The 10,223-nt window shown below is 56.3% G+C and overlaps 1 protein-coding gene across 1 annotated transcript in view; it reads right to left on the bottom strand.

Moving 5' to 3' along the window:
• Window positions 1-269: 269 nt before the first annotated feature.
• Mvb12b (multivesicular body subunit 12B) overlaps window positions 270-10,223 on the bottom strand; it is a 164,421-nt gene continuing 154,467 nt past the window's right edge. Inside the window, exon 9 of the mRNA XM_010613550.2 lies at window positions 270-663. Coding sequence (XP_010611852.1) covers window positions 577-663 — 87 coding nt within the window. The 3' untranslated portion in view covers window positions 270-576. The remainder of the gene's footprint in view (window positions 664-10,223) is intronic.

Here is a 10,223-nt window from a genome sequence, read left to right as displayed (position 1 = left end):
AGAGGGGGCTGCTGGGAAAACTGGGGTTACCTGGCCCTGGAGCTGACAGGGACTTGCTCAAGGGGTCCCTCGGGGGGTGGCCAGGCCGAGGGTCTGCTGGGAGTGAAACAATGGCTTTGTGGGCTTCCCATGGTGGGTACTACGGACTACGGCACGCAGGTTAGTTGCGATTACAGACAACATCCCCAAGAAGGCTGGGAGCCCCACCAGGCAGGCTGGCGACCACACAGGACCGCTCGGCTGCCCGGGGATGGTGGCGGGGGGGGTGGGGGGGAAAGTAAGGTATCTCTAGGACGACTCGTCTGACAGACACGCTGGGTGTTGCGGTCACTACGGCACGCAGGTTAGTTGCGATTACAGACAACATCCCCAAGAAGGCTGGGAGCCCCACCAGGCAGGCTGGCGACCACACAGGACCGCTCGGCTGCCCGGGTATGGTGGCGTGGGAGGGGGTGGCTGGTGGGAAGGGCGGCAGGAGGCGGGTGAGGGAGGGGAGCGGCCTGCAGCCCCAGCCGCCCTGTCAGTAGTGTGGGCACCAGGTGGAGGCATCTTCTCCCCGAGGAGGCCGCTGGCACCTCAGGACTGAGGGATCTGCTGGCACCGTGTGGGGCTGGGCGGAAGCCTGGCGGCGGCGCTCTGCTCTGTGCGGAAGCTGTACTCGTACTGTGGGAGAGAGGGTGGGGACAGAGAGGCAGTGACTGCAGGGACACAGGAGGCCGCGGCAGCGCTGAGGTGCTGACGGCCCGAGGGCCCCGGAACGGTGGCTGGGCTGCCTGTTAGGGCGATGGAGTGAACACACCTCGAGGCGACAGGCTCGGGGGATAACTGTCGCCTTTACAAAGCGAGCCCTTGGCACCAGCGGCGCCCAGAGCCCTGATGCCAACGCAGACCTGTGCCCGCTTGTGCTGCCCCCTCCCACCTGCCAGCCCACGGGACCTCTCATTCCTGCCGCGAGAGGAGACTGCGGTCCCCTGAGGGGCAGACCTGTGATGTGACTCCAAGCCTAATGGGAGGCTGGCATCAGCCACCAGGCTCTGGGGACCCCTGAGGTGACCCGAGGGCCCTGGCACTGCCCAGCCCTCTGTGCTTTCCCTGTGGCACCCTGGGGACCCTCTGTGCTGATGAGCCTGGGCTGCTCAAGCCCTTGCTGTAGATCCAAGTCATGGCACAGGAGGGCGGTTCTGAGTCCATGGGACTCCAAGGAGGGTCACACCCTGATGGGGCGAGGGTGGGGGCTGCGGGTCATTTGAAGGCCCCAGGGTCTGCACCCCCAATAATGTGGAGCAGGCGCGTGACCAGAAAGCCCCTTAAGAACAGAGGAGCAGACGTGGTCTCTGCTGGGAATGTGGCCGGTGCCGAGTGGGCTGCTGCAGAGGACGGGATGTGGTCTCGCCTGACAGCACCCACGTCCAGGAGCAGCGTGGAGGGAGGGGGCGTGGCTGCCACAGCTCTGTGTCCCTGTCCCTGGGTGGACTCATCTCTAAGGTGTGTGTGGATGGGCACTGAGTGGATGCTCACTGAACATCCGTGGATAACAGAACAGAGCCTCCAGAGCAGCCCTGGGCCTCTTGCTTTCCTGCTGTTGGGTGGCCAGACATAGGCACCAGCAAAGGCTGGGATAATGCTGCCACCTGGTGGCTGCTTGGGTACATGCAGGCTGCCAATACCCACAGACTGCACCCACAGACCTCAGCCTGCGCTGGGTGTGGAGTCAGGCGTGAGCCCCAGGCCTCGTTCAGGGCAGTGGGGGAATGGGCCAGGCACTCTCAACACAGCCCAGCAGGAGTCCCACTTCCGAGGGCAGCCCAAGGAGGAAACGAGGAGGCTTGGGGACAGTGACATTCGTATCTCTAGAGCAGAAAAGGGGCCCGGCAGGGGCCACAGGGTCTGCAGGACAGCGCCTGTGTCCGAGGGGGATGCAGGCCGGGGTGGAGGGGGAGGCGCGGCAGCAGCTTCACCCAGGAGCACAGGTGGCAGCGCAGGGAAGTGGGGCTGAGGGCTGGGTGGGGTGTGTGAGGCGTTCCAGGAAATGCGAGGGTCGGGGCAGCACGAAGGTGCCCAGGTGAGGGGACAGCAGCTCCCTAGTCTCCCCGAACTGCAGCCCCTGAGCCTCTGCAGTTTCAACTCCCTCCCAGGTAAGTGAATGCTGCGGTCAGCGCAGGAGGTGGGCATGTGGAGCAGAAGACGTGGTGGGGCTCAGGCGGGAGGGAGATGGGGCCGGTGACCGGAGGCCAGGCCAGGGGCCGTGTCACGGGCAGAGCCAGGCCGGCCCAGGTCAGGGGTGAGAAGGGAGCCACAGGGCAGCCAGCCCCCAAATGTCCCCAGTCTGAGGATCCAGAGCCAGCGCTATGGCTTTCTGGGAGGCAGGGTGGGGGAGCACCGGCTGAGCAGGCTGAGGTCTTTGTGGCCAAGAGTAGGGCTGGTTCCCGGGGTAGCACAGATGGGCCTTGAAGATGAACTGCTAAATTCTGATTGCACTCGCGCCGGGCTGCGGAGGCGGGAGACAAGCGTCCGCCAGCCTCCTGACCTGCAGCCGGAGCACACGGAGACCAGGGGCCGGGCTGTGGGGAGAACACAGATTGCCATGGCCCCCACCTCTCCCTTGGGGTCCCCCCCTTTTTAGGTTATCTTGGCTGCAGAGAAGCACCCCCTCAGCTCTTATTTTCCCTAACTCTCCAAATGAAATTTCAGCATATGTCCCCCAACATAATCCCCCTTAGGCCATGGATAACCTTCCCACAGACGCTGTTCGCTGCCCAGGATGGCCGATCCCCAAAATGTTTGCCCAAGAGACTAGGGCCGCTTCTGGAAGCCCTTTCAGTCCCCCGGGCAAACAGCAAGTACCTTTGAAGGTGGATTTGGGCCTGGATCTGTTTACTCAAGACCTTAGTCTCCTGTATAAGGAAAACCTGCACTCGAGTACAAACAGCAAATCCTTTTTGAATTAAAAAATTTTTCAATTAAAAACCATTTGGTTCCAGAGCCCAGTCCAGCTGAGCAGCGCTGGACCAGCACGCCCTCTGGTGGCTTCAGGCTGTCACTGCAGCCACATGGCTGGCCGGGAAAGAGACTCCCAGGAAAGAGACGTCACTGTCGGGCTCAGTGGGGACCTTCCTGGAGGCCTGGGGGCCCCTGCGTGAGCCCCAGTTTCCACAAGCCTGTGCTCACTGAGAGGCCAGCGTGCCGTCGGTAGGAAGTGTCCGCTTCAGCTTTCAACTGCACCTGAGAAGCTCCAGCTTCACTGCAAAGGGGGCGCTCAGACCACACCCCACAAAGACAAGGTGGGCCAGCACGTTAGCAGGGAGCGGCCCAGAACGGGGAGTTTAACACGTTCAGGACGGGGCAGTAATCTGTCTTGCTGCCGGGGGCTCTGAACCCCCAGGGGTTTGTGTGTGACTGTCCCAGCCGGCCGCAGGGCACAGCTCCTTGGGGGGTACAGGGAAGGGCGCCCTGGACCAGCGCCAGGAGAGGTGTGGCCTGGAAACGTGAACTGCACATCTCCTGAAGGGAAGGAAAAGGTCACCCGGGCCTTCAGTGCCTTCCACTCTCTGCTCCGGATCTAGTCGCGCATCCCTCAGGGGCCCCAGCGAGGTGCTTCCAGCACCGGGGCCTTGGAGAGGAAAAAATTCCCAGCCCTCAGAGAGAGCTGGGGTAGTGTCCAGGCCCGGGGAGGACACAGGTGGGGCTGCGGGCGGACAGGGGAGTGCAGCAGGACGGCGCTGCGGTGATCTCGAGCCTCGGAAGGACGAGGTGCACAGGGCCAGCCCTGGGGCCCAGCTGGCCAACGAGGCCTGGGCAGGTGAGACAGGTGGGGGGGGCTGGGGCAGGCAGAGGGAGGCAGGTGTCTGCTCTTCACGCCCCTCCCTGGGGCCCCCAGAATACACAGTCCCCCACCCCTCTGTCTCCTGCTTCTAAATTCTCAGAGCCTTGGCTTCTTGCCCACAGCTCGGCCCTCTGGAAATGTCCACTTCCTCGAGGAGCCCGGGTCCTCCCAGCAGCCTCTGGGGCTCAGGCCTCTAGGAGGAGAGGGCAGCGCCAGCCCAGGCCGTGCTGGGTGGTGGTACCTGGCCTCTGCCTTCCTAGGAATGGGCCAGGCTGGGTTCTTGCTTTACTTTTTTTTTGGTACCAGGGATTGAACTTGGGACCTTGCACTTTGAAGAAGGTTGCTGTGGAACCACTGAGCTAAATTGCTGGCCCTTTTGTTTTGACCGGGTCATGCTGTGTAGCCTAGACTGGCCCTGAACTTCCCACTTTCCTGCCTCAGCCTGGAAATAGGAGTTTGTGACCACACCCAATGGCCAAACTGGTTTTCAGAGTGGTTTTCCAGCTTCCTCGGGCACTAGTGCTCAGCAGATGTGGGCACCTGTGCTTTAAGAACCCCAAGGGCTGCGGATTTAGCTCAGTGGTTCTGCTGCCTGCCTCGCAAGTGTAAGGTCCCAAGTTTGGTTCCCAGTACCCTCCCACCCCGAAGAAGGACCCCAAGTAATTCTGCTCACCAGCCAGGTCTGGAAAGCCCTGGCTAAGTCCACTCCCCAGGAAAGTGCTGGGCAGAGAAGGTGCACTCTGGCCTGAGGAGTCCCTGTTCCCTGCTAGGACTTCAGCTCCCCAGAGACACAGAAGGTTGGATCAAAGGCGGGAAGCCACAGGTGCTTCACCTGGAGACCGGGGGCACCAGAGTTTGTGGGGGAAACCAGAATGCTCTGGAGCTAAGAGCACCTCGTTCAACACCCCCATTTGGGGTGAGCCCCACCAGAGCTTGTGGACGGCGTGTACTCATGGCCCATGTTCTCTACGAAGGTGACAGGACTGGGGGCTGCTAATCCCCAGTCCCCAGGGCCCTGGCAGTACCTGGACAGAACCTGCACGGCCTTCCCAGCGCAGGGGAGGAATCAGGGGTCTGTGGGAGGCTGAGCCTCCTGACCAAGGCCGTGAGGACTGGGAAATAGCTGGGTGGCTCCTTAGCAGCCGACCCCTGGGGCTGGACAGGAGGCGAGGGCTCCTGCGGCCTCTGCGGTCACCCTGGACAGAGGGCCCATCTCAGTGTAGTTCATGCCACACCTCAACTCCCCACGCATCCGGGCACCGTTTGTCCTCATCCCACAGTCCGGCTTGGCGAGCTGCTGGGTGATCCCAGGACCAATCACTGCGGCTGCCCTGTCCTCTGCAAGAGCGCCATGAGCTTGGAAAGTGCGTCTTTCACCACAGGGGCAGTTGAGGTGGCCCCACCGGAGCACCCACCTGCCGGCGAGGCTGCTCAGCTCTGCAGAGACCTCTTCCCGGTGGCTTCTCGGATCCGCTCCCTTGCTCTGCCAGGCATCACCTGCACCTCTGCCTCGCCGAGTGCTGTGCTGTCTGTCTGGGACGCACTGCTCCAGGAGTGGCAAAGTCCTACTTGCCCTCCATGCCCCAGCTGAAGGGCCCTTGTTCCGGGAAGCACCCGTCACCTTGGGCTCCTCAAGCTTGGGGTGGCCACGGCATGGCAGCCAGCTCTGCAGCTCCACGGCCTGGTGAGCTCACGGGTAGGACGTGGACAGGCCAGGCGCTGGGCACAGTTTAACACAAGGAGAGACAGTGGCTAGTTGGGTGGCTCAGCTCTTGGGCCGGTCTCTGGTTTTCAGTCTTCTGGGGCAGCTGCCGCTTGTGGGCCCAGCCTGGGTCCTCCGAGCAGGACAGTGGGATGGCCCCGTGCTGCGGATGGTGAACTGCGTATTCCCACAGGCTGCGGGCTCACATGGTGCCAGCCTGAGTGGTGCTTGCAAGTAGCTGCCCACATCAAAAGGCTGTGAGGCCACATGAAATGCCAACATTTACCCAGACTTCGTTGGAAGATGTGGCAGCTGAGAGCCTCAAACCAGCATCAGCCTCCGCCAGGGGAGCAGAGTCCCCCAGAGAATGGTGAGCTTCCGGTTTTGCACAAACCCTGCTGCGGGAGGGTCGGGGGGCTGTGATGGCGTTTGGGGTGAGTGTGGGGTGACGGGGACACAGGACGCGAGCAGGGGGAGCAGTGCTTGTGCCCCTGACCACTGGAGGAGAACAAAAGCCCGAGAAGACTACGTGTGGCGAGAAATAAGAAAGAAGGCGGACTCGGCGACAGGGCTGTCGACTGCGCACGATTCGCAAGGACACAAGTGAGTCCGCTCCCGGCTGCCCGTCACTGCACCACACCTGCCTGCGTGCTCAGCCTGCTTGCTGTGGTGGGGACCAGCAGATGCCTTTGCTGCTGAGATGAGCGCCACAGCTGTGCCACCACCGCAAACGGGCTGCCTCCCCTAGTGAGATGGCCTCTCGGAATTCACCTGCGTTGTCACCTGAACAGCAGCGATCTCAGCGGGCACGGTGGCACGTGCTTGTAATCCCAGCACCCTGGGAGGCTGAGGCAGGAGGATCGGAAGTTTAAATGCCGCCCGGGCAACGTAGTGAGACCCTGAGTTCAAACCCCAGTACTGAAAAATACAGAAAGTGGGGATCTTGAGTCTCCTCTTCTAGATTATTGGTAGAAAATATTTAAAACAATGCTGACTTCTAGTCTGTGGGTGGAAAATGAAGAGCTGGGACACTGGGGAGGTGCTCACGGGTTACGTACATGCTGTGCAACCCTGTGCTTGTTGGTATTCTGGGGTGTTACCTTATTTAAAATGAGCGGGGGGAGGAATTCCACAAATCACAAGAAAAAGGTAGAAAAGACTGCGCACAAGCAGGTGTTGAGCTCCCGAATGGGGCCGGGCGGGGGTTCTATCTGCGCACAGCTCCGCTTCCCTGCATCTCTGTGCCCCCGGCTGTGCATGCTCTGGGCCATGGTGGGGACAACCGTCTGGCAGTGATTACTCAGCAGTGCTGTGCACGCAGGACCCAAAGGGCAGTGGGGGCGCCCAGCGCTCTCAGAGTTTAGGACTCCGCAGACACCAGTGCACCATGCCAGCAGCGTCTCCACGGGTGGTTACAGGTCACTTACCAAAAGCCACCACTCCCTTCTGATGCAAACAAAACACGTAGGGAAACAGAAAGAGATGGCCAATTCTGGGACACAGCACAAAGAAAAGAGGACATGTTTATATACAGCAAACCAAAACGCAGCAGCGACAATGACACTAGAGACTCCCACAAAGGACCTCGGCTACAGCAAGAGGCTGGGGACCCGGACCCGCCTGCCAGGGTGTCCAGCAACGGCCAGGGAAGGGGAGCCCCAGAAATGTCAGGAACAGCACAGGAAGTTGGCCGGACAGCCGGCTCCAGAGTAATGAACAAAGCCAGCAGCTTCGTTATACATAAGTGGCAGGAAATAGGAAGGAAGAGAAGACAGTGCCCACCAGAGCCACAGGAATACCGGGCACGGAGGCGGAGTGTGGGGGCACTGCGCAGAGGAAAGCCCCTGCGATGCACAGGGACCTGGGCACGTAGGGACCCACCATGCCAACCACCCCCTCGCGGTCTGTGCCCGGGGTGGTTCCAATAAAGCAGCAGGGTGGAGTTTTTAGACGCCCTCCCCCTGAAAGAGCATCAAGTTTAACTGAATGAGTAATCATGCCACTCTAACTAGGAAAATCTTGGAGAAAAGAGAACTAACCTTACTACCTGTGAAAGCTTACGTAAAGTGAAAAGATAAAACAGTGTGGCAATCATATACGAATCAAGAAAAACCTCCTCTGGCCCACTTTCACATGGAAATGGATGGTAAAGGTGGCGTAGAAGGGTCACAGAAGAACAAAGTCATCTGGAGAAAAACGAATCAAATACTGCTCGTTCTAGAGCTTACTACCACATTTCAGTAGTACTAAGTAGTAAGTAGATCTTCCTACTACATTTAAGCATTTGCAAAGTATTTAAGATTTTCATATATTAAAAGACAAAAGAGCTGGGGAGTAGTGGTACACATCTGTAATCACAACACTGAAGGAGGCTGAGGCAGGAGGGTTGCAAATCCAAGTTCTACCTGGACAATTTAGACCTTATCTTAAAAATTTAATAAAAGTGCTGGAGATGTAGCTCATTGTGGAAGCCCTGCTTGAATCCTCAGTGCTACAAAAACCAACCAACCAACCAACGCTGGGTGGATGTTTTTATAATCTAAGAATGGTATGAGAACCAAACCATAGGGCCAGGGATTTAGCTCAGTGGTGTCAGTGCCTGCCTCGAAAGCACAAGGTCCCGAGTTCGATCCCTGGTACCCAAAACAAACCACAGTATTAAGACAAAGACAAAATTGCTACAGACATTCGAAAACTTTTGTATAGCAGCACAATCAGTGAAATCATATGTGCGCACGTATTTGAATATACAACTGAGAAAAAGCTGCCATCTTTAAAGAACCCTTAAAAATGAATTTAAAAAGCTCAGCTGTCATGGACCTATCTTTTCTTCCTCCCTAGGAGAGATTCACGGGATAAACACAGCAGCTCTCAGACATATGAGGAGACATTCAACTCAAGGCGGGCAGCAACTGTCGAACGTGGTCTTAGAGGCAGGGTGTAGATCAGGTGCCTCCTGCCTCTCCAGTGGTGTTGCCTTTCTGGAAAGTCAAAAGGGTAACACTCACCATCCCGCAGAAAGGGGCACAGGGGCAAGGCAGCATACGGTGCCATGTACTGAAAGTAACTCAAAAGCCAGTCAGTGGGGCTGGTCACTGTGTCTTTATTTTAATATTTGTGATGCTGGGGATTGAATTTAGGGCACTGCATTAAGCTACAGCTACACTGCCAGTCCTCCTTTTATTTTTTGAGACAGCATTGCGCTAAGTTACTGAACTGCTCAGGCTAGACTAATTTGCAACACTCCTGCCTCAGCCTCCCAGAGTGCTGGGATTTCAGGCATGTACCACCTGTACTTAAAAATCTGTTTTAGATTGACAAGAATTAGGTACGTTTTTAGGGTACGATTTGATGTTTTGCTCTATGTACACACCATAGAAAGACTCAATCGAACTATTTAACAGACCCGGCGCCTCGGCAATGTACCACGTCTCCCAGTGAGAATATCAAGAGTCTGTTTTTGGCCAGAATGGTTGCAGAGAGCTGGAAGATTTGGGGTGGTGGCTCTCTGTCTTCAAGCAACGTAAAAAAGAAGAGAATAGATTCATTCCTATTGATTTAACTAACTTTCACCTCATGAGCAAAGTGGGCAGGTTTCTTTGCCCAAACCTTTCAGCTTCCTGATGGAAAAATAAAGCAATCCAGAGGACGACGCTGAACATCAAGAGAAGGTAGTTTCCCATTGCAGTTTAAGGCCCGACCACTAGATGGTGCAAAGGGATCACAGATCGTGCGCCTGCACCCTATCCCTCGAGAAATTTGTTCACATCAATAAGCACCATGAAAGCTTTCCAAAAGTAGAAAGAATGAACAATTGTGTTGGGATCTGAACATTTTGCTTTTATAAAAATTGGGACTCTGCCATTTCATTCCTGATACAAAAAAAATCTTTCTTTTTTCTTGCAGGGTGTAGACCCGCATCTACCCTAACCGCATATATTCGAAGCGGCCCAGGCCAAGCGGACCTCCTAAAGTGGAATTTGAAAATTCTTCTTACCTCTTGCTGCCGAGTGTATTTTCATTAATTTCACCTCAATGTCGTGACGTAAAAGCTAGTGGAATCGGCCCCAAGCTAAATAAGCAATAAGCCCCATTTTTCAGCACACAAACACATAAAGATGTCAGCTCAAACTGTTTACTAATTAACACTTAAAAAGACACAAATTAGATATGCGTGGCTAAGAGCAATTATAATCAAGACGAATTTCTCTAGTCATTTGGGAACTGAAAAAAAACGCCTAATTGCTGGAACCAATGTTTTAAAAACTGAAATCACGCCAGTTAGCAAATATGTTCATTTAAAGAACATTCCACGTGACTACACTCTGGAGGATTGACTACAAACAGGAGAACAAGGAAAATATTTAGGTATAAAATTAAAATTTTAAGCTCCCTTAGATTTATAACTTCTTCATTAAATATGTCGGCAAACAGCAGCCCATAAAAACCTGTAGCAATTAAGTGGTTAAATGAATTCCCTCCCTTGTCAATTTTAAGGGAGTGATTAGTGTGAGATTGTCCTTTTTCTAATTAGAAGCTCCCTCCTCCTTCAGCTTCCGAGTCCAATGAAAATGGAGGTGCCCCGCTCGCCAGGAAGCAGGTAGGCTAAGCCTCGTTTTCCGAGGTGCGCACCCTGCTTTTGGGGGAGCTGGGCGGGCTAGAAGGCGGCTCTCGGCGCAGTTCAGCGCGGCCCTGGCG

Source organism: Fukomys damarensis, unplaced genomic scaffold, assembly GCF_012274545.1.
Source record: "Fukomys damarensis isolate Sample0158 unplaced genomic scaffold, DMR_v1.0_HiC HiC_scaffold_36, whole genome shotgun sequence".
NCBI lineage: Eukaryota > Metazoa > Chordata > Mammalia > Rodentia > Bathyergidae > Fukomys > Fukomys damarensis.
Note: the sequence above shows the minus strand (reverse complement) of the source record. Positions and strands in the feature narration are given on the sequence as shown.